This window comes from Acinonyx jubatus, chromosome C1 (assembly GCF_027475565.1).
Source record: "Acinonyx jubatus isolate Ajub_Pintada_27869175 chromosome C1, VMU_Ajub_asm_v1.0, whole genome shotgun sequence".
Taxonomy (NCBI): domain Eukaryota; kingdom Metazoa; phylum Chordata; class Mammalia; order Carnivora; family Felidae; genus Acinonyx; species Acinonyx jubatus.
This window is the reverse complement of record NC_069381.1, coordinates 9,215,576-9,239,443: the sequence shown is the minus strand read 5'-3', so window position 1 is coordinate 9,239,443 and position 23,868 is coordinate 9,215,576. Positions and strand designations below refer to the sequence as shown.

General features: G+C 55.1%; 1 protein-coding gene across 2 annotated transcripts in view; it reads left to right on the top strand.

Annotated features, from left to right (window-relative positions):
- Positions 1-714: 714 nt before the first annotated feature.
- Positions 715-23,868, top strand: part of DHRS3 (dehydrogenase/reductase 3) — a 39,079-nt gene continuing 15,925 nt past the window's right edge. The window contains exons 1-2 of one of the 2 annotated variants that reach the window (XM_015086602.3): positions 715-833; positions 1,006-1,155. In XM_015086602.3, coding sequence (XP_014942088.1) covers positions 1,006-1,155 — 150 coding nt within the window. In that variant the 5' untranslated portion in view covers positions 715-833. Of the gene's footprint in view, positions 1,156-23,868 lie in introns of both variants that reach the window. The other variant, XM_015086599.3, reaches the window with a different exon arrangement.

The following is a 23,868-nucleotide window of genomic DNA, read 5'->3' as shown; positions in this document are numbered from 1 at the left end:
GCGCCGCTGCTGCCCCGGGAGCGAATGAATAAGGCGGCGCTGACGAGGGCGTCCGATCCACACGCGCTCCGCACCCGGGCCCTCTCCAAGTTGGAAAGGACAAAAAGAAGGCAATAAATGCTAACAGGGGAGAGAAAGGGAGCCGGATCGAGCGGCAACTCCCGGCCTCTGCTGGGAGAGGGAGGGAGAGAGCCGGAGAGAGCGAGCGCGCGCCAGGGCGAGCCATGCACGTAAAGAAACTGACACCGGGACCCCCCACTTCTCCTGCACGTTGCTGGCAATCAGATCGCGTTTAAGCAATTTCCTGAGCCCAAGAATAGCAATGAGTCGGGAGACTTTCGCGGGCTGAAATTGGGAGCTGCAAGCACTCCCCCCCCACCACTTTTTTTTTTTTTTTTTTCCTGGAGAAGGGGTGGGGGGGGCGCTACAATTTGGAAACGGCCTTTTTTTTTTTTTTTTTTTTTTTTTTTTTAAATCTTGCACTTTGAAACCGCGGGACTGTAGCAGGGTGCGTGCGTGTGGTTGGTGCCTTTTTTTTTTCCCCCTTGCCTAAACTCCTCTGTCAGCCTGTAAACATTACCTGAGAATTCCCCAGCCTAAACGGCTGCTGGGGCAAGAAACTTCTTGTTAGAACTTTCCACCTCCGGCTTCCCCTCCAGCCCTCTTACCGTCCCAACCTTCTCAGACGGTTTTTCTCCTCCCGAGGAGGATTTATCTTTTTTTTTTTTCCTCTCTCTCTCTCTCTCTTTTTCTTTTTCTTTTTTTTTTTTTTTTTCTTTTTTTTCTCACCCGGTGCTTTGCTTTTGGGAAGAGGTGATTTCAACAGTGGCCAGGTGGGACGCCTCTCTCCCCCTTTCATTCGGTTTATTTATTATTGTTTGGGGTGTTTTCTTTTTTTAATTCCTGTTTTGCTCGGTCCGGGGAGTTTCGCCCCCCCTGCCTGTCTCCGCGGCGCGGAGGATGGTGTGGAAATGGCTGGGCGCGTTGGTGGTGTTCCCTCTGCAGATGATCTATCTGGTGGCCAAAGCAGCCGTCGGACTGGTGCTGCCCGCCAAGCTTCGGGACCTGTCGCGGGAGAACGTCCTCATCACCGGCGGCGGGAGAGGCATCGGACGCCAGCTCGCTCGCGAGTTCGCAGAACGCGGCGCCAGAAAGGTACCGGGGCACGGCGACTCCAGGGGGTGGGGGCCGAAGGTGCGGGGGACGCCCACCTGCTGCCGCAGCCGGAACCCGCGCTCAGAGGAGTCGCCGGCCACCCTACTTCTCGGCGCCACCCGCGAGTGCTGAGCTAGCCAGTTTCACCTTGTAAATTTTCCCGGGCACCAGACTGTCTTTTCTGGCAGGTCCGGAGCTGGTCCGCTCCTTTGGGATCGGCGGCCGGTTGGCCGTTCGCCGCCACCCCGAAACTTAGGAGACCCACCCATTTCCCACATTCCTCCCTCCCGAAGGAAGGTGTTGTGTTTTCCCCCCTCGCCTTCCCCTCGATGCCGCCACCCTGGTGAGTGCAGGGTGTGTGCGCTCCTGGGTAGAGCTGGGAGCCGCCTGCTAGCTGGCTTCGTATTTTCCTTGGCAACCCGCTTCCCAGCCCCAACCTGGGCGGCTGCAGCTCTGGAGGCACGAAGAGAGGGGATACTTGGTTTGGGTTTGAAAGGGGGGTGGGGAGCGGTCTTGGATGTCTAGCCAGGCCTGACATGCACTCCCACGCCCAGGTATTTGGAAATCTAGAAAGAGGGGGACAAGGGTAATGGCAGCTGATAAAGCGCCCTTGTTCTCACCTTCAACCGTGCCCCCTCCCCCGCCACCCCCCCCCCATGCAGCCCCAGAGGGGATCCCTCCCCGGTAAATGGGGAGGTGGCACTGTGGGGAGGGCCGTCCCCCTCCCCAGGGCTGTCTTTAGCTTTTTGGTGGTTACACCATCTCTTCCTCTGGTTTTCCCAGACCTGGTGCCCGAGAGTGGGGAGGGTGAGCCGGCTGTCACCCAACTCTGACCCAAGCTAGGCTGACTCACCCAGTGACTAGAGCAAAGGAGAGAGAGAGATTGGAGGCTGGCAGGCCAGATTGTCTCAAGCCGGCCCTGTGAGGAGGAAGAGCAAAATCAGGGAATTAGTTTGAAACTTCAACTGTTGAGAGCAAGGGGGGGGGGGGGGGGGGGGAAGGGCCGGCAAAGCCAGCTGATCTGACACGGAGCCACATACCTAGGGGATTAAGTAAATATGTACTGTAGAAAACCAAACCTGCATGTAATTCCAGGTTGCTTTTGTTTTGTTAAATACTGCCCTGAGATTTACAATTCCTCCGGGGTGGCTCAGACTGGGACTGAACTTTGGAGCCTGAACTATCAGCCAAAGCTGATGGCGATTAACTCTTCCCCTGCCGGGCCCGCGTAGGGGAGGGGAGGGCCGTGGTGGCCCAGCTAGCTGGAGTTGGCTGTCCCTGGCTCCTGCTTCTCCTTGGGTGGTTTGGACAGCTGCTTGACCTTGCAGTTGGAAGGGTAGTTCGGAAGTGTTTTTAACCCTTGGACACACTGAAAAAGGAGAAGTAAGAGACTTGTACTCAGCAGTTTCATTGCCTTGGGGTGATGCTGCCTCGAAAGTCTCCCAAAGCTCTTGGTGGAGGGGTGGGGAGGGGCGGAGGGGGGGAATCAGGATGGCAGATGAAGGTGTCCTTGTGGAGATATGTGGGGTCTGGGACAGTCGCGTGTGATTGTCATTCCTTGGATGTCTGCATCCCGCAGAAACTTTCTTCAGAGTCGTCCAGCTGGCCCAAGTCCTGGTCTCTTTTACTGCTTTTGTAACTGGCTGCAGTAGGCTTACGAAGAACTCTTTTTGTCAATCTGGAGAAACTTGACTAGTGTAAACAACCCTAAATTAAAGAAGTATATGGCATGGGAGGGGGAGGCAGTGAAATAGAGCGGAGTGGCACCCCACAAGCTCATGCACTGGGAACCCTGTCCCACCTTACTTGGAATGGACATTCTCTTCCAGGGTATAAACTCAAGGCCAATTAGAAATATGTCTCAAATTGGTATCCTGTCACCAGAAACAGGATCCATGGGGGCCCGTGAAACTTCCAGGGCCGTTCATGCTTAGGTTTAGTCATCAGCCCGGTCAGGACGAACAAGAGTGCTCCCTATAACTAATAACTGTCTGACCAATTACTAGAGATGGTTTTTAACGAGCCCTCCACTTGCCGCCATGGTGGGGAATTTGGAATCTGCCTGGGTCCATCTGGGGCCGGGGAGAGGGCCTTGGGACAATGCTGAGCCCAGGAGTGTGTGCACTGCCTCTGAGAGCCCTTCCAACCGGGATTTGGGTGGGATCGGATCTGGAGGGGGAAGGCCCCCAAAAGAGAAAGAAGGAAGAGCTTCTCCCAACAGTGGCATATCCAGAAGAGAAGTCCGTTTACCTTTGGGAAAGAGCAGCAACCCCCCTCCCCCCCCCTCCCTTTTCTCATAATGATCTTTGGCAATATTTGTGGGCGGAAGTGTGCCTTAGGCTACAAAGGTGACCCAAACGAGGGTTTTTCTTAAAGGGACACGAAGGATCCAGGAGTCAGAAGTTCCCTCACCTGGAAACATCTGTTCTTACCCATGGCATCCTGAGGTTAACCAAGGCAGGGCTGCCCATGGTTAGGGTCTCCAAGTGGGTTATTTCCACTATACTCCTTTTTTAAATTTTCTGTGCTCCCCCGGAATTCCTTCCATGAAAGCATTCACAGAGCTTGGGCGCATCCGGCTAGCTGGTCAGCTGGCACAGCCTCCCAAGTCTTTGACTTTGACAGGGTTTTAGCAGGGGGGCCCTGGGAGGAGGAGAACTGGACTGTTTGTTTGGAAGTGTTTGCAGTGGCTGTTCCAGCTAGATGAAAGCCCTGGGCTGTGATGGTGGGCCCAGGGAGGCAGGGGCAAAAAAATGCGGACGCGGTCCATCCATGAAGGACGGCTAGAGCTGGGAGTCAGGGCCCCACCCCTTTCAATGAGGTACTGTGAGAACTGGCTTGGAGTTGTACTTGCTTGGCTGTTATTGAGTTTACAGCATGTGGGTTGATAGCCTTGTCCCTAAAGCAGCTAGCCAGGAAGTAGCCCTTTATGTGGCTTTGGGAATCCTATTCTCCTTCCCATCCATTCAGCGGTCCCATATCCTTCCCATTCCCGGTGCTGGGCCAGGCCCGGGCCCATCTGTGCCATGATGACTGTCTAGTTCACCGACCCTGCTTGAGGTGTCTGGCAGGTGTTTGGTATAGCTCTAAGCCTGGAGAGGGGGTGGGCCCAGCAAAGATGAATAAAGACCCAGAAACAGTGGCAGGTGTTTAGAGTCAGGGCACAGATCATTTGTTTCTTCTGGCCACCATAACAGATTAGTAGGGCCCCGCTCCCTTTGAGGACTCTAAGGGAGACTCCTTCTTGCCTCTTCCAGCTCTTGTGGCTCCTGGCATTCCTTGGCTTGTGGTGGGATCTGTCCAGTCTCTGCCTCCTCGTGTGGCCTTCCTCTCCGTCCCTGTCTCTACGTCCTCTCCTCTCTTTATAAGGATACCAGTCAATGTGTAATGAAGCCTCAGCCAGGAATGAATGAGCGTGAACTGATTACATGTCCAAAAACCTCATTTCCAAATGAGGTCACATTCAGAGGTTCTAGGGTGCCCATTCATGGGTGGGGGGCGGAGGGGACACTACACAGTGGGAGCCCAGTGGAACTGTTAAGCTATAACAGAGGCTCACAGAAGGGCTTCGGGAAGGAGGTAGCATTTGAGTCAAGAGTTCCAACCTGAAGGGATGTGACAAGGTCACTCCGGGTGCAAGATATCACCTGATCAAAGACTCTGCACCCCATTGGAACTGGGGAAAGGAGGCCAGAGGCAAAGAAAGACAATACTGTGGATTGGGATAGGGAGCTGGGGAGGTAGGTGGGGAGTCATATCTCAGACTCTAAGTCAGGCCAGTACAAATAAAAATAGGAAAGAGGAAGAAGAGTGGAGAGGGGTCCCGACAGGGCTTCCTGTGGGACCCAGAGTCACCAGAACAAAATAGCTAGTAAACAAAATAGCAGTAAACAATGATGGATGGGACGCCCGGGTGGCTCAGTGGGTTAAGCGTCCAACTTTGGCTACGGTCGTGATCTCCCCGGTTCATGAGTTCAGGCCCCACGTTGGGCTCCGCACTCCCACTTGGGAGTCTCTCTCTCCCTCTCTGTCTCTGCCCCTCCCCAACTTGCACACTTGTTCTCTCTCTCTCTCTCTCAAATAAATTAACTTTAAACAATGATGGGTGATGAAGGTCAGTGGCCCTTCCCCCCTCCAACCTCACCTTGAATGCAGACTTTGCCAGAAGTTTCTGGGAAAAGGATCAGGCTCCCATTTGTTGTGTCTTGGAGCAAAAAGGTAGGGCACCTGTCCTACCTGTGGCATTTGGGAAAAGCCATTCAATAGCATCAGGTCCTTGGGTTTCAAACAATGGGCCTTACAATTTGGGCTGTGTCATGAATGGGCAAACACCTCCCTCTTACGGCCCACCCACTTCCCCTGCGGAACAAGACCTCACAACTGGATCCATGCCAGCTGTGGCCTGGCTTACCTGGGCTGGGAGGCCAGAGACTGGGTTCTAGACCCAGCTCTGCTGCAACCCCGGGAAAGGAACTACCTTCTCTGGGCTGCAGCTGACAGGCACACCTATAAAATGAGAGAGGACACAATGACCCCTGAGATCCTGGCACGCCTTGAAAGTCTCATTTTATGGATCAGCCTCCCAGGGAAACAACAGATTGCTAATAAGCTCCCTGCGTTGGGAGGAAGAGATCTCTTCAGAACCCATTTGTCCTTCTCACTGCTGATCTCAGTCTTTCTTGCTACTCATCAGATCCCACAGACTGAAAAAAGAAGCAGCTCAGATTTTAAGTTTTTTAATTTATTTTGAGAGAGAAAGAGAGAGAGAACCAGCAGGGGAGGGGCAGAAGGAGGGGGGGGGTAGGAGGGACAGAGGATCCGAAGTGGGCTCTGTGCTGAGAGCAGAAAGCCCAATGCAGGGTTCCATCTCACAAACCGTGAGATCGTGACCTGAGCTGAAGTTGGATGCTTTACTGACTGAGCCACCCAGGCGCCCTGGAAATTTTAATATTTTCAACCTGTATTTTTCAAGGGATCCAGGGGCCCAAATTTCCCAACTAGCATGTCGAAAGAGAGCTTTCACATTTTTTCTTTTTGAATTTTTTTAAAAATTTATTTATTTTTGAAAGAGAGAGACACAGAGCATGAGCGGGGGAGGGGCAGAGAGAGAGGGAGACACAGAATCGGAAGCAGGCTCCAGGCTCTGAGCTGGCAGCACAGAGTCCGACGCGGGGCTTGAACCCACGAACCGGGAGATCATGACCTGAGCTGAAGTCAGACGCTTAACTGACCGAGCCAACACAGGCGCCCCTAGAACTTTCAGCTTTTATCCTAAAGTCACCAGATTGTCTATTTGGGCTTTAGAGAATGCTCACCAGGTCTAGCGATGCTGAGCCTCGGTCAAGAATCTCACATCCAGTCTACCTAGCCTATCCACTAGTCCTTGCTTCAAGTCCAGGCTCTTATGAGCTTCAAGCTTCTCAGAGCCATGGCTGTGATCCCTGCACAGAGCCCTCTGGGATCTTCATCATTATGGTTACTTTCCCTGCTCCATTTCCAACTTCATCACTGAGATATGACCTCAGCCGTATTTTTTTAAATTTTTTTTTAAAGTTTTTATTTATTTTTGAGACAGAGAGAGGCAGAGCATGAGCAGGGGAAGGGCAGAGAGAGAGAGAGACACACACAGAATCCGAAGCAGGCTCCAGGCTCTGAGCTGTCAGCACAGAGCCCGACGCGGGGCTCGAACTCATGGAGTGTGAGATCATGACCTGAGCTGAAGTCGGACGCTCAATCGACTGAGCCACCCAGGCGCCCCTGACCTCAGCCATATTTATGAGAAGGTAGCCCTTGGCTGTCCTTTCTACCTGGGAAAGCTATCTGATTGTCACAGCCACTGCAACTTGTCCCGGAAGGACCTTGTCCCAACCTGCCACTGCCATCAAAATCCAACAGAGTCCTGGGCATCGGTGCTGGAAGGATTCCAGACCCAATGTATTCTCCTCATTTATCCTTGTGCAAAAGCACCACCCCACCTGGAATGTTCTAAGAGGCTCTCCTTATGGCTGCCTTCAAAAGACACAATCTAAAAATACACTAAGTAGATAAGATATTTGAAAGGAAACATTTGAAACGTATTATTCAGATGAACCATGAAGGTCAGGAAAAGTTAAATCCAAATGAGGAGAGAAGGGACTCTGCTTAGATGCTGGCATCCTCAAATGCCCATGCGACTACTGTGGGACCAGTGCGGGAGGCGTTAGCGCTCCAAAACTGAGTGCTCTGGATTCTTAAAAAGAGAGGGCCAAATACCAGAACAGGTTAGCAAATGAATGGTGGGCGGGAACCCATTCATTCATTCATCCATTCCCTTAGTCATTCACTCAACAAACCTACGCACCTTCGGGGTGCCAGGTATCAGAGGCACTGGGGATATGGTAACGGTAAGGAGCAAAGCAGACAGAAATATCCAGCCATGTAAACAGCCCACAGTTTAGTGAAGGAAACAGACAGATAATAAACAAGAGACATACAATAGAGAGCACATTAGGCCGTAATGGAAACACAGGGCAACACAAATGAGGCAAAGCAGACCAAGAGGACATGGTGGGAGAGGAGAGAATGGCATTCCCGGCAGTGCAGGGGTGGGGAGGAGGGGGGCGGTTAGGGCAGGGGCTTGTGGGGAGCAACAATCTCTAGAAGTGGCTTTGGCTTTGACGCTGAGTGAAGCTGCGAGCAGTTGGAGGGTTTGGGGCACAGAAATGACAGATCTAACCTGAGTCTTAGCAGGATCTCGGGGCTGCCAGAAACCAAGACAAGGGAGGTGTTATCAGGCCAGGGGCAGGGAGCTGTTCGGAGGCCACTGTGCATTTCTGCAGCCCAACCCCCCACCCCCCACCCCCCATGGCCAGAACATGGCACCAGACCTGCTCCGCCCTCTTCTGAGAGCCTCTTTCTCAGGGCGGGACCTCAGCTTTGCAGGTGGGACTGGGAAGATGTTGGCTAGTCCTCCCGATGTCTCTAGAGTCGGATGGAAGCAAACGGGCTGAAAGGGCATCTAGGTGGGCCAGAGCACCCCTAAGTGGAGTGGGTGGGAGTCATCGGGGACCCAGGCCTCAGAGTCTTCTGGGGAGACCTGCTGTCGGCCAGGTCCCGATCTCTTCTCGCTGATACCTCCGGCAAAGAATGCCAGCCAGCTGGAGGGTGGCATGGCTCTGGGTCATTGTGACCGTGGCAGACCGTGTCGCTTGATTCAGCGAGCAGAGGAACCACACAAACAAGGTTCTCTCCCAGTGGCATTCAGGGTCTGGCATGATGACTGTCCCCAGACCGACAAAGCCCCTGATGCTTTGGAAAGATGAGCCCGCTCCGGCAAGATGGCTTGGATGGTCATAAGGATGAACCGCCCCCCCCCCCCCCAAACGAAAACAAAAGCAGATGTTCTGGTGCCCAGGGTGAAGGAGACGCTTTTCCGTTCCACTTTGTCGAAGCACTTCTGGAGCACTGTGGTCAGGATTGGTCAACACTTTGAGAGGGTTCTTGAGCAGTTGGAGAGTGTCCAGGAAGTGGGCTCAGGATGACAGGGACTTAGGCTGGATGGCAAATCCGTGACTCCTTTAGGGGCTGGAGACGGAATCAGCGGCCTTACGATTCGCAGAGGCAAGGGGCCTGGGCCAGGTAGGGCGAAGGGCCGCGCCAGGCTGCAGGGGCGGGGGTTGGGGGGTGCTCCAGGATGTGCACTGGGGTCCCGCACCAGGACCGCCGTCCTGCCCTTTGGAGCCAAGCGGGCTGCTCTGGGAGTGCGTGTGCTGTGGACGCCTGCCACAGGGAGGGAAAGGCTCTGGGCGGCCACCCGGGGCCCCTCCACCCCTCAGGCTCTGAATCATGGTTACTACGGTGAGGACAGTGACCCAGGCAGGGTCAGGGGCCGGGAAGGGGAGAGGATACCAGCATCGATCAACCAACACTTGGAAGAGGAACTCTTCTCGACGTGACCTCACCGGTGTCCTTCAGGGGTCATGTCATTCCTTTGCTTGGGTGTTTCAGGGTGCTGGAGAGAGGAGAAGGGAAGGTGCGGGACAGGCCCCTGTCACATCCTTCACTCTGACCTTCAGTCATGACTCAGACCCTGCGGCTCCCAAACTGGATGCTGAGGGCTTCCTTGGGCTCCTAGTACTCTGCACGACCGCGTGCTATATGCAGCTGTGAGTGAGTAGAGTACGGACGTGACAGGTGCTTTCCCCAGGTGGCTGTCCTGGTCTAGTCTTGGGTGACCGTTCAGTGCTTTCTCACATTCTCTGTCTCGCCCACGTCCCGAGGTGGGTGTGATCGGCGGCCCCCTTCTAAGATCCAGGTGAGGTGAATTGTCCAGGATGCTTGGCCGAAGGCAGACTCTGAACTCAGGATTCCCAGCTTCCAAACTGGGCCCTTGGCCACGAGGACAGATCATCTCAGCCTGGCCCCGCCTACCCCAGTCAGGGTTACAGAAGGGTCAGGAGACAAGCTGTTAAATAATGGGGCCTCGTGCACAGAGGGTTCTGGACAGAGGGTTGATAAGCCGTACCAGAGTCAACAGGACGCAGTCAACAGGATGGGCCAGGATGCATTTCCGTTCCCCTTTACTCAAAACACTTTTAAGCACTAAGTATTTGCATACAATGAATGGGATACTTGCCAAAGGATTAAGGTAGTCCTTGGTTATCAGGGTTTGCTTTAAACAACTGAAAAGCAGGAAAACAACACAGTTTGTGCTTCAAATCTACTTCATTTGGACTTAGTCTGACAAGCAGTGTAACCCCTCCAATATGCCAGGAGCCAGCTTTGCGGGAACAGTGAGTGCAAACAACTTCCAGCTAACCCTGAGCCCCCGCCCCCAGCTCGATCCTCTGAAGGGACCAAGAGCTTTGATAGTACAGAGAAGGGAGCAATCACTGCACATTAAGGGAAATCTTAGAAGACTTCTTGGAGGAGGTGGCAATGTAGAGAGTTGTAGTAAGTCTTCATCCTTTGCTGATTGTAGAACCCTGGGATCTCGTGGTTCGTGGGTTCGAGCCCCACATCAGGCTCTGTGCTGACAGCTCAGAGCCTGGAGCCTGCTTCAGATTCTATGTCTCCCCCTCTCTCTGCCCCTCCCCCACTCACTATCTCTCTCTCTCTCTCTCTCTCTCTCTCTCTCTCTCTCCCTCTCAAAAATAAGTAAACATTAAAAAAAATTTTTCTAATAAATAAACCCTGTTCTAAGAATACACGATACACATTTTTTTTTTTTTTTGAGAGCATGAATATGCACGCACCGGGGAGTGGCAGAGAGAGAGGGAGAGACTCCCAGGCAGGTTCCATGCTGTCAGCACAGAGCCCAGCATAGGGCACCATCTCACAAACCACAAGATCATGACCTGAGCCGAAATCAAGAGTCAGATGCTTAACAGACTGAGCCACCCAGATGCCCCAGGAGAGGGAGATTCTTAAGCAGGCTGCACGCCCAGGGCGGAGCCCGTCTCAGGGCTCGATGTCACAACCGTGAGATCATGACCTGAGCCCAAGTCAAGAGTCGAACACTATGGACTGAGCCACCCAGGCGCCCCACAAGACACATTTTTAAATGTTTATTTATTTGTCTTTGAGAGAGAGAGAGAGCAGGGGAGGGGCAGAAAGAGAGGGAGAACCCCAAGCAGTCTCCACACTGTCATCACAGAGCCCAATGCAGGATTCGATCTCACAAAACATGAGATCAAGAGTAGGGGGACGCTTAGCCGACTGAGCCACCCGGGTGCCCTGCAATACACATTTTGATGCTTTCAAGTGGTCCTTGGATGCCCCCGATGCCTATCCCATCCACCAGGTTAGGAAGCTTGGCACCACGCCTAAGTCCTTCAGGCTTGGATTCCGGTGCAGGATTTGAGCTCATACCACAGGCAGGGGACCCCCTGGTGTCCTGGGACCCAGAAGCCAGAGCCAAGCCCAAGTGGACAGCAGATTTGTGGCCTGGTGGTGCTTAATGCCAACAACAGTCAGTTCAGCACCGGCCACCTGGCCCCAGCCTTTCTGACTCTGTTGGCCATTCCCCTTGCTTTGGTGGATGCAACCTTGAAATCCCTTTTTAGGGGCCTTCCAGGGAAGGTGCCAAAAAAGCGTTTTGATCATGAACAGTGTGACCATTTTGTCCGCATTTGAAATATCCCTCCTGGGGGGTGTTTATAGATAATTGTCTCCTATCGATATGTCTCACTTCTACAGACATCTGGCCCATCTAGGCCCCCACATCCCCCAATACCATTTGAGGTTCTAGGAGCCAGTTTTCAAACTGGGTTCCAGAACATCCGAAGGACTCCAAGAAGGTGGGACCACATGGGAGGTGGGAAAAATAGGGTTCTGAGGGGCCCCCACCGCCACTTAACTAGATTGACTTCACTTCTGTTTAATACCTTTGAATTCCATGTAAAATTTTTGCGTGCATTTTGAAAGAATGCCATTACTTTCAAGAGAAGAAAAAAAACACAGCTTAAAAATAGCTGTTCTAGGAAATGCTCAGGGCACACGCCTCTCCCCAGTTGATCCTTGGATGTGCCAAGCATCATCACACTGGGTCCTCAATCTTTGGCTCTTTCCTGCAAGGCGTAGAAGCATGTGGACTGATGGGTCTTCCTGTGAGCTTGTTCCTTGGCCCTACAGGAGAGGGACCCCCACCCCCCTCGACTCCAGGCATGTGGAACCCCGCGTCCTGCTCAGTCCTCAGCCAGGGCCTCTCCGCCACCCCTAGGGAGTCCGTGAACTAGAAGCCTTCATTTCTCAACCAGGATTGAGGGGGCCTCCCAAGTCCAGCATCCAGCCCTGAAGGACTGGGATTTGACCACCCCAGCCCCAGAGCCAAGGGCTGATCCATGGGTCTCTTGAGGGCTAGAGGCCAGCCCCCTGGCCACAGCACTCATGCAGTTCCTAATCCCATAAAGAGCCACCTGCGGTGTGACCTTAGACAAGTAACTTTATCTCTCCGGGCTTCCGTTCCCCTATCTGAAAAATGAAGGTGTGGAGATTGAGTGAAATAACATATGTAAACCTCCTAGTTCATCATTTGCAAGAAAGGATGGTTCCTTCAAGTCACGGGTAGGAGGGGGGGCGGGGGGGGCAGTGTGGGGGAGAGGGGGAAGGCAATGGGGGAGGGGTGAGGCAGTTGGGGAGCAGGAGTGGTAGAAAGGGGGCCAGCTTGGGGGCAGGGGGGAGGTGGTGGGGGGGGAGAGGGGGGGCAGTGTAAGGGCAGGGGACAGTGGACACACCCCAACCATGATTCTGCACCTTTTGTTTACTGAACCAGGTTGTCTATCTAGCGCAGGAGGTGGGGAGGTGGGGGAGGGGGAGGGGCAAAAGGCAAAGAACATGCTGGCTGAACTTGACCTGGTTCTGAGGTTCCCCAGGAAGGGGGTTATCCCACCCATGCCACAGAAACCCTCGAGCAATTTTAGCTAGAAGACAGTGGGAGGGAATCAGTCTTCCCACAGAGAGAGGGCTCAGAGCCTGGTGTCTTACCATCCACTGAGGCCTCCATCCCTGTTAAGATGGCCGGTAATGACTGTCCCTGTCCTCGTGGGTGCAGGCCTTTCTGTGGGTGAAGAGCAGAGCAGAGGCTGGCCAAGGGCCTGGCCTCTGCTCTGCTCTGCGCCGGGCTGCCCACTCCCCTGAAAACCACCCAGCTTCCCCTCTGTGGGTTTTCATTAGTCATTTTCATCTCAGCATCCAAGTAGCTCAGTTGGTCAGGGTTGGGCTATGGTGAGGCCAAAGTCATAGGTTACCATGGCAACTCGGGGCGCTCTGTGGCTGCTCGTTGCCATGTGTCTGATGCAAAAGACTGTAAGGTCCTCGGGGAGCAGGAGACAAGTCTCCTCGCTCACCAAGTGTCCTAGGCACTTGGCACAGTATCGGGCACACAGTAGGCACTCGATAAATGTTCGCTGCCTGCGCAAATACGTGATCGACCCATCCTGGCTAGTTTAGAGCCTGTGTTCACTGAGTGCCTACTGGGCCTGGGCCCGGGGGCTGGTTCTGAGCACTTTCCATGTAAGTCATTTACTCCCCACAGTGAGGCCTAGCGTTGGTGCCGTTCCAATCCTCTCTCTACTGGCCACGACTCTGGGGGTCAGTAACTTGAGATCTCACATCTAGTAAGTGACCAAGCAGGATTTAAACCCAAGGTGTCCTCTTGAGCCGGTGATTCTGGTACCTCCTCATTAATCATTCTATGGAACAGAACAGGTCACGTTGACAGCCCCCCAGCAGACTCCGTGCGGCCGATGACTTTAACAGCCAGGGAGTCTAAATGCATCAAACAACATTAGCTACATTTCTTCTGATGGTGGGTCTGGAGGTATCCTTCAGACTGGTTTGTCGGCCTCTGTGACCAGAAGGTCCGCGGATGGGACTACCTCTGGGCATGGCTTCAGGGGCTCAAACGCTGGTGTCAGGATTCAGTCTCTCCTTGGGCAGGCCTCCTGCTCACGTGTGCCCCTCGCTGCCTTAAATACCCCAGCTCCCAGTCCACAGGATGGAGTGGTGTCTTCTGCTTAGCAGTTCCAGAAGGATCCAGGACTTGAGTCCCCCGGTCTGTGACCCTGAAGCAGTCGCTAGTGATGGGTTACAGGCCTGTCTCTGAGTCAGGGGTGGACCAGCCCCAGCCAATCACAGTGGTTGAGAGTGGGGAGGTGGGCTTCCGTGGGGGTCTGTGGGAGTGCTGTTACCAGGAGCAAGGGTATTAGGAGCAGGCGTTTAGTCCTCCTTGTAGAAGGACCAGTCCAGGTTTTAGTCATCTCAAGCAGAAACTTCCAGGAGATCCAGGCCCACCTGTTAGCCAGTCTAGTCTAGTCTCCCAAGTCTGGTCCTGCAGACATTATCAGGTCATTTACTGACACTTAGGGGCTAAAAGGACAAAGTGGTCCTTTTAGGCTTGAGCTGAAACCTCCTCGCCCTCGGGGAGTTTGTATCTCAAAGAGGCAAAATGAGCAGCCAGTCAAGGTGGCCTCGCAGGTTGTCAACACTTTCTTCCTGACCTTTTCTAGAAGACTGAAGGCCACTATGATAGGAGAGTAAAGGAAGTCCCTTTGCGGGGTCACTGTTCATCGTGGTGGTTTCCTGAGTGTGAGAAGCCCAGTTCTCCCTCCTTTCTGGCCACAGGCAGGTGAGCAGAAGGGAGCCCATACTGGGTCCTTCCAGGGTGGGAAGAAGGGTCTCTGGGGAACTTCTAGAACTCCCGGGACCAGGGTCCTTTTAGAGCCCAGCCAGCCAGCACAGCATGCTCCGACCCTCTCGGGCCCCACAGCAGGTTATCCTGGGCAGCTGGGGCCAGCGTGACCACAAAGGGCAGGGCGACCTTATGGCAGCTAGCAGTCTTGCCAGACACCCCACGTGACATCAGGCCACCCTTGACTCCCGCGCCTCACGTCCTCACCTCTCACTTGGCACAGAAGGGCTCCCGCCTCACCTCTCCAGGCCACTTCCCTGTGAGCAGGCAGCAGAGTGCAGGGGAATGGGTGGGGGTCCTCCAGCCCGGAGCACAGGGGCCACCCTGCACCCCTCTGAGGGCTCACGCCTCCTTGGCTGGCGGCTCCACTGTCCTGGTTTTGGGGCCACCTCTTGGGCCTCTGTGTTGGGCAGGGTATGTGCGTGTGTTTGCACGCACACACGTGAGCTCCCGCGTGCTGGGCACGCACACCCGCATTGGCTTCTTGGCCCTGTTCCAGGAGCCAGTAGAGAACAGTGGTTCAGATTTTGAGCTCGGAAACCTCAAGCCAAAGTTCTTCCAGTTACTTTGCCGAGTGACCCCGGGCAAGCTGCTAGACCTCTCTGAGCCTCGGTTTCCTCATCTGTAGAAGGAGGACTCAATGAGATAACGTGTAGAAGTCCTGAGCACAAAACAGGCCTTCAGTATGTGTTGGCCCCGGGGGTGCAGCCGAGGATCGTATTTGACTATTCACTCCAACCCGTCTCGTACCCCCTCTACAAAAGCACTTATGACCGGTTTGTTTGAAGCCGGGGAGGGTAGGTTAGATGGGGAGGGGCTGCTGTGCCACCGACAGCCCACACACTTTGGGGCAGACAGACTCGAGTTTCAATCCCAGCTCCTCGGGCCGGAGACCTTGGCCAAGTTCCTCAACCTCTCTGCAGGAGCTTCCGGTGGCTGTGCTAACACACGGCCACGCACTCAGTGGCTTAAAACAGCATACACTTAGGCTCTTAGAGTTCTGGAGGTCGGAAGCCTGGCACAGGTCTCCCCGGGCTAAAGTCAAGGTGTCGGGGCTGCATTCTTTCTGCAGGCTCTAGGGGATCACCCATTTCCCTGCGCTCACAGCTTTTAGAGGCACCTGTGTCCCTTGGCTGGTGGCCCCTTCCTCTGTCTCCAAAGCCAGCGGCTGCCATGCTTCCTCACAACTTCCTCTTACTCCCTTCTTCTGGCCCCACTTGTCAACTTGTAAGGCCCCCTTGCGATTATACAGGGCCCACCTGGATAATCCAGGATAATCTTTCTATTTTAAAGTCAATTGATTAGCAAATTTAATTCCATCTGCAACCCTAATCCCCCTTTCCCTTGCAAGGTAACACCTTCACAAATTCTGGGGATTAGGGCCCCGTGTCCTGGGGAAGCTTTCTCATCTGCAAAGTGACAGTGCTAATCCCAGCCTCCCAGGGCCTTTGGGAGGATTCCAGGAGATGGTCCAGCATGCTGGGCAGGGGCTCAGAAAATGCTGGTTGGATCTGCCCTGAGCACCTGCTGAATACAAAGCTCTGTTTCAGGTGCCATCCAGAGTCACCAAGGATGGAAGATGTCACGGTTCCTACCACAGAGCGGCTGGTATTGTGATGAGGGCAGTAGGACATCCCCAGGGAAGGTTTGTCCTTGGAGAGCAGCATGGAAAAACAGGGACTTTTACTGACCCTGTGCTGGGGGAGCAGCTGCTCCTGGGTCAAACCAGAAGGCTTCCTAATGGGGGCGGATGTGATAGGAGGGAAGGGCACACAGGGGACTCTCCTAGGTCACAGGGCCCAGGTGGACATTACACAGAAAACAACACAAGGCCGCCTGGGTGGCTCAGTCGGTTAAGCCTCCAACTCCTGGTTTGGGCTCAGGTCATGATCTCAGTTTGTGACTTCGAGCCCCACATCGGGCTTCGTACTGGCAGCACAGAGCCTGCTTGGGATTCTCTCTCTCCTCCTCTTTCTGCCCCTCCCCTGCTCTCTCTGTCTCTCTCAAAATAAATAACAACTTTTAAAAAATAATTTAAAAAAAAAGAAAAAAAACACAAGGTTCTGGGTTCCAGCCTCAGTCTAGCTGGGAAAATGGACCAGTGGCCCTCAGTAACATATATGGTGCGATGGGTGCCTGATGAGCAAACCACGATGGGAGTCAGCTATGGGCACAGCGTAGGGCTCCCAACCAGTCTCTGACTTTGCTGTCAATGCAGCTCTTCCTGTGCACTAGGTGACTTACAGGGACCATCTGAGAGGTAGGAACTGTTCCTGTCCTCATTTTTTAAATGAGCAGAATAAGGCTCAGAGACGTTAAATATTTGCCTAACATCACACAGCACGAATAGTCGTGGGATTTGAAGCCAGGCAGTCTGGCTTCTGCAGAAGGAAGGCTGGCAGTGGCTCGGCCTGGGGTCTAAGGCGAGACATCAAGGAGGAGGTGGAGGCCACGGAAAGAAAACATCCCAGGCGAAGGGGAAGTGCGTGTCTGGAAAATGGGAGAGGCGGTTGGGCCGGCTAGAACAGAAGTGTGAGTAGCGTGATGGGAGATGGTAAAGGGCGACACCTCACAGTACTTGGTGGCCACAGACTGGATTGAAAGAGTGCTAGGGAGCCAAAGAGGAGCTTCTACAGGGTGCAGGACCAGACCAGGTTCCTGGAAGGTGAGGGAAGCCTGGTTTTCCAGCAGAATTTTCCTCTTTCTGCAGGGCTGGTGCTGAAGGGAATCCCCTTATGGCCCAGCATCCAGGCCAGGCAAGAACCGTGAAGATTTGCTCCCAGCATCCTTTCGCCTTTGCTGAGCAGGCCGATTCCCACTGCAAAACGTCCCACTGCTTCCCCAAATCCCCCAGCCCTCCAGGCCCAGATCCCCAGCCTGATAGCATGACGCCAGCCAGCCGGAAGGGTCAACTCCATGGCGTTTGACCTTCCTCCTGCAGAGATCAGACCGATTCCTAATTAATGGACTGTAGGATAGATAGTTACCTTGGCACAGCTTGCAAGTAATTTAAAGCTTGTCCTGAGGAGGCCGGGCCATAAATAATGCTTAATTAGCCGGAGGTCTTCCTGGGACACACCAGCTGTGTGTTATTGGGCACACCAGCTCAGGGACCCCCGGATGCCTGGTTGGGATAGGAAGGGGATGCTGAAAGAATCACCCCTCCCCCAGTGAAAAATCAGTCTTGTCTTTCCCAAAACAACAGCTATAGTCTCACCTCCACCAGCAGAAGTGTTACCAGGGTTGGGGTCCCAGCTCAGCTACTCCTGGCCAGGCCCTTGACATTTCTAGGACCTCGGTGCCCCATCTATAAGATGGCCCAATAGCTCAGGTCCATGGCCCCTTGAGGACTTGCTTAAATGTATAGATCAAATTAAGAGGAGGGTGGGGAAAAAGGACTTTGGAGACTTTGGATTTAGGAACTGAGGCTAGGGGATTATAGACCTCACTGAAGCACCTTAGACAAGCTCTTGAATAAATCCTAGAGCACTGGGGACCACTGTGACACGATTGTTTTCACTGCTAAATCTAATACGCTTCTGTACTGACTGCTTTTGGTTTTTTTGCATGTGTAGAGTGGGTGTGTAGGCAACTGTGAATCAGCTAGCTGTCGTCAGCCGTCTGTTGGGATGTGCTGTCCATTCTGCATCGTGCAGTGGGTCTGTTGGGGCCATGTTTCCCGCTGTCCAGGGCAGGAGGGGAAGGCACGTGACCTGGCATTCCGTGCCCCTGGGTATGGCTCTAGAGCCCGGTCCATGTAAAGGCCCCGCCCAGCTTCCTCGTGCGAGGCCTGTGGGCCATACTTCATCCGTCCCAAGATCCCCTTCAAGACACATTATCACCCGTTTCACAGAAGAGGCAAAATGATTTCATTCATTCACTCACATGCTCAGCAGGCACCTGATGACCATGCCACGTGCTGGGAATTCATCCCGAGAGCCTATGCTAGAAAGTGTGTGTTGGGGGGGCAAGAAATAACTTAAAATTTCAGATAGCGGCAAAATGCTGTAAAGACAATAAAACAGGGTGATGGGAGGGAGAGAGATTTAAATATTAACTTCGGTGACAGGGAAGCTGGAATTGGCTCTGGTGTTAGACAGTGCCTCGTTGCATTCCTGGGGTGCTTTTTAAAGATCTGTAGTCATTTCTTCCTTACCCCCCCAGTCGCCACAAGGACTTGAATTAGTGGGGTCCAAAGAGGGGAGTCTGTGGCGGCTCCTTGGGCCCAGGGGACCATTTGCCCATATGTCCCCAAAGCCCTGGCCACTCGCAGGAAATCCAGAAGGCAAGTTTGGTAGGTGGCTGAGGAGAGAGGGCCTGCTTGGGTTCCTTTCCGTGTCTCTAGGTTCTGCATCAGGCCCCGGATCTGAAGGCTTCTAGCCCGCCCCAGGAGCCTGGTGAGGCTTTCGTGCACTTTTGACCTTCCCACAGCGGCACAGGGAGGCCAGTTTTGATTCTTGATTCTTCCCACTTCCCCGGGGGGGGGGGGGGGGAGGGGAGACGGTAATGCCCAGAGATGCCAAGTGACTCATCCAAAAGTCACACAGCAAATCAACTCCAGAGCACAGTGCTGGCCTGCCGGCCCCAGCCAGGCTGCCTGCCATTCCCAAGGGCAGTTCAGACACCTGGGCTGCCAAGGGTGTGCGGGCCAGGGCCGTTCTGGGAGCCGCCTGGAACAAACGGTGGTCCCCTGCCTGGTGGAGGCGGGCAGCCGGCGGGACACGCTGGCATCTGCTCACACCTGGAGGAAGGGCCCCCAGCACCCCAGCACTTCTGCTTCCATGAAGAGGGATGAGCTTCCCAGAAAGCCGAGCTCAAAGGCAGGCACTTCCCCAGTCTGTTGGGCAGAAAGCCCAGAGCTGACCCCAGAGGCTCAGCCCTCGGTTTTGAAAACCCCCTCCCGCCCCGAGAGGCAGGGGATGGGGTCCCCAGCGGAGAGGCTGACCCCAGATGGGTGGACGCCGCCAGCCCCCGGGGACGCTCCGGAGGAGGGAGGCCGCGCTCCAGCTGGGCCCGTGCCTGCCAGGGGGGCGGCGGAGGGTTCACGCTGCGGCCAGCAGACTGGCTGCGTGTTGCAATGTCTGGTGGCGTTTGCAGCATCCTGTCCGTGTGTGCAGCTGGGGTAACCTCAGGCCGGCGCGGAGGAGCGTGTGTGGCGCGCAGGCCTCGCGGCCTGGAGGCTGCTGGCACCTTGCATCTCATTTACAGCTCCGGGTTCAGCCGCGGGCCAGCGGCGCCCGTGACGTCACGCCGTTTGTTTACCGCGGGGAGGAAGCGCGGGCGGTCCCGGCGGCGGCCGGAGGGGCACCCCTTCCAGCCCCCGCGCGCGCCGCGACCCCAGCCCCAGCCTGGCCCTCCTCCCCACCTCCCCTGCCCCCTGCCTCTCTGCGCCCCTCCCCGCACCCCCAACCTCAGCCTGGCCCTCCTCCCCACGTCCCCCGCCCCTTCCCATCCGCACCCCAACCCGTCCCCGGCCGGTCCCTACCTACCCCGCCCCCTCCCCCTGCTCCGCCCCCTCCCCAACCGCGCTCCGGACACCTCCCTGAAGCCCCCCCCCCCCTCACCTCCTGGACCACGGCGCCGCCCCGCCCCCTCCACATCTACCTCCCAGCCCTCTTCCCTACCCTCTCCCTTCCTTTTCCGTCCGCCAAACGGGATCCCAGCCCGATCCCCACCCAGGACTCCAGCCCAGCCCTGCCCTGCCCCACCCCCTCCCGGGACCCCCGCGGGCCCCCACCCTCCGCCCGCCCCTGGCCCGCTTTCAGAAAGACTTCCTGGAGCCTCCTGCCAGACCCGTTGAGGTTTCGCCCGGCGGCTCCTCCTTGCCACCCCCTCACCCCATCATGTGAGCCGCAGACTCGCCTCCCTGCACGGAGCAGGCTGCGGCGGCTCATTTCGCTGTCAGGGGCGGTGTTGGGATGGCCAGCGCTTTGTTATTGGAAACTGGGGTGTTTACCGGCGGCGCGCTAGGTGGGTAGCTGGCCAAGGGCGCGCTAGGTGGGCAGCTGGCCTGCTTGGCCGGCATCCAGGCACCCTCTTCCTGGGGAGGCGGCCCTCGCCACCTGGAACCGTTTCCGCACTCTCCACCACCCCTCCCCCTCGCTTTGCCTAAGCCCAGTGTTCTGGATGCTGAAGGGACCTGGGGATCGAAGTCAGGACCTTTCTCTTCCTTCGAACCTGGGACTTGCCAAAGCCGACCTTCCCTGGAGAGGGAGGCTCAGAGGCTCAGTGCAGGACCACTGTTCTACCATTGTCTCAGACCAAACCCTTTGGGGTCCTCTTGGAACCCCTCTTCCTCTGGCTGCCCAGTCCTGAACCCTCCTCTTCCAGAAACTTCACCCGACTGCCCCATCTGCCTCAAGTGTCACCCGCCTGTAGAGCAGCTCCTGACAGGCCCCCCTGCACCGCCCTGGTTCCCACTCCCATTCCCAACCCCCAAATCCTGCAGTCAGAACCCGTTCCAGAAGCCAAGTCAAAAGTGATCATTTCTGTGGTGACAACCCTCTGAAGGGTTTCCAGTCTCGTTGGGAATGGAATTCCATGCCCCCCCCTGCCCCCGCACTCCTTACAGCTGCAGTGCTCAACTTCGTGTCTGCCACCCGGCCACCCTGCTGTACCCCAACACCCTGAGCTCATTCCCACCCCAGGACCTTTGCACTGGCTGCTCCCTCTGCCTGGAAGGCCCTTGCCCCGGATATCTGCATCCCTCCCTCCTTGACTTCCCTCAAGTTTGCCCAAATGTTATCCTACCAGGGAGGCTTTCCCTGTCCCCCCTTCCACCCGGGGATCATTCCATCCAGCCTCCCCCCTACAAAGCTTCCCTCTCCTTCCATGCACTTTTGGCCACCTTTACATATTGCATTCGTTCCTATGTTCGTTGTTCCCCATCTCCCCTGTACACTCGTGAGAGCAAGTGCCAGGAGAGTGGATAGAACTTTCCTGCTGTATTCCAGAGCTTCCGGCACTGCCTGGCATGCGGTCACCACTCAGTAAGCCCCCTTGAATGTGTGAGCGCGTGAGTGAGCGCGTGAGTGTGTGAGTCAGGACAGGGAGCAGTGAAAGAGCTTGGCTTATGGGGTCTAGGTTGAAGCTGCTTGGAAACTTCTGGTTGCACAGCCTGCATGAATGACTTAGCCTGTCTGAGCTTCATTCACGCACGGCACTCATGGTCCCATTTCTCAGAATGGTGATGCTGGAGATGTGCACCATGCTGGAGAGTGGCCTGTAACCGCTGGCTCTCCTCCCCTTCTTGGCACCTGCATCTCAAGGTCACCTGGTGTTCTCTGCAACGGCCTGGAGGGAGGTCCAGATTCGGGAATGGGGGCAAAGGTCATGAGGTGTCAGCTAGCAATTCTGGCCTGAGTTCTCCCACTCCTGGGTTTTGCCAAGTGTGGTCTACGGGTAGACAGAAGGAGGTGCAGCCCTTGGGCCGGGCTTGTAGGCTGTTAGTGTTTGTGAAAAGAAACGTCAGCCCCTGAGTTTCGGGCTGGAAGTGAGAAGCTGTTCTGCGCTTCCTTAGAGGCAGCCTTTGAGATAGTTTCCCTTTGAGGAGGTTTTCCCAGTGGTCCTGGAACCAAAAAGAGTCACAAGAATCACACCCTGGGATGAGATGGGGACTTAGCCCAGTTGTCCTACTTGGTTTCTGAATAGTTGCTGAAGACATGGCTCTTGGCAGGTGAACGTGTTAGGTGTGTGTGTGTGTGTGCGTGTGTGTGGCGGGGTGGGGGGCGGGGTGCCCCTATCCTCATGGACGTAAGGCTTCCATTGTTGGAGGGAGATGTGTGTCCGAGAAGAGATCTGGAAAGTCAGAAAGCAAAGACGTGCACAAAGATGTCTACGGCGTCTTTGTTCATTGCTGTCAAAACTGGCAACCAAGAGGCCCTCCATTAAGTGAACAGATAAATAAACTGAAACATTCAAGCAATGAGATCCTATTTGGCACTAAGAGGAAATGAGCCATCAAGCCACGAAAACACACGGAGGCACCCTAAATGTATATACTAAGTGCGAGAAACCAGTCTGAAAAGACCATATACTGTGATTCCAACTGTATGGCATTCTGGAAAAGGCATAGGGACCTTACGCGTGTCAGTGTGGGTTCATCAGTTGTAACAAGTGTACCACTCTGATGGGGGACGTTGTAGTCGGGGAGGCTGTGCCTGAGGGGGTGCAGGGGAGATGTAGGGACTCTCTGTACCTTCTGCTCCATCGTGCTGTGAACCTAAAACTGTTTAAAAAAAAAAAAAAGCCTCTAGTGGCCCTATGTTACTTATGGATCAAATACACATTCTTGGTCCCAGAGGTCAAGGGCAGTATGTAACTGGACTCTACCTGAACCTGTCCATGCTGCCACCCTCTCCTGGGGACTCCACTCCACCAGCTCCAAGATGGCCTAGCCTTCTTCCTTCCTTTCTCCTGGACCACACTTACGTGGCTGCCCCCTGGAAGGGCGCTCCCCTCTTTTCTCTGTGTGTCTCCCTTCTGTCTCTTATAAGGACACCTGTCATTGGATTTAGGGTCCACCCTAATCCAGGGTGATCTCATCTCAAGATCCTTAACTCATTACATCTTCAAAGACCCTTTTCCCAAATAAGGTCACACGCATGGGTATCAGGGATTAGGAATTGGACGTAATTTCTTGGGGAGGGTGGGCATGAGTCAAGCTGTTATGCCCCTCTGCGGGCAGTAGTGAGGACCTCACCTACAGTGCCTAGAGCAGGGCCTGGCACACAGCAAGCGCCCGAGAAACGTTAGCAGCGGCAGTGGTGAGTCCCGTTCTCCTTCTTGCCCGCTGGGAGAACCAGGGATGCTCCTGGCACACCCCTTCCCCCAACCCCTCCCCCCCACCGACTGCCCCGGCCACTGTGCTGACCTATGCTCAGGGACAGTGGGTCCTGTCCTCACCTGTTCTCCCACGTCAGCCTCTAAAGGCCGCTGGTAGCCTCGCAAAGTGTTGAGGATCATCACTGTCACCCATGTGGCACATAGTTGGTCAGCAGGGCCATGTGCTACACGGTCACAGGGCAGCGGCTTCCCGGGAGGTGGACACCTTGCCGTCCAGCCCTCGTCATGTGGTGTACACTCGGTGACAGCTGTGCAGTGCATACATGTGGCCCTTTATGGGGTCACTTGGCTCTTCGCTCTGCAGGTGAAGTTCGGCGGCCGAGTGCACAGGATTGGGCATCAGACCCAGCAGGTTGGAGTTCCGGCTCTACCGTTACGAGCTGAGTCATTTCAGGCATATCACACAGCCCCTCCGTGCCTCAGTTTCCTCATTTTTGGATTGGGCCTGGGGCCCCCCTCCCTAGGGCTGCCAGAGGGCTGGGTGGGGACCTACAGCAGGTGTCCGCATGATGCTCGCGATTCTCTCCGTGGCTCCCACGGGCCAGTTCCAGGCGGACCTCGGCGGGAGGAAGTCTGTCCGGCTCCAGGCTGTGGTCAGGGACTCGTGGGAGGAGGACACTGCTGCCTGATCTAATCTGAGGAGCTTCCTAACAGTCCACTCCAACAGCTGAGCCGGCGGTAGCCAGAACATTCTGGGCAGG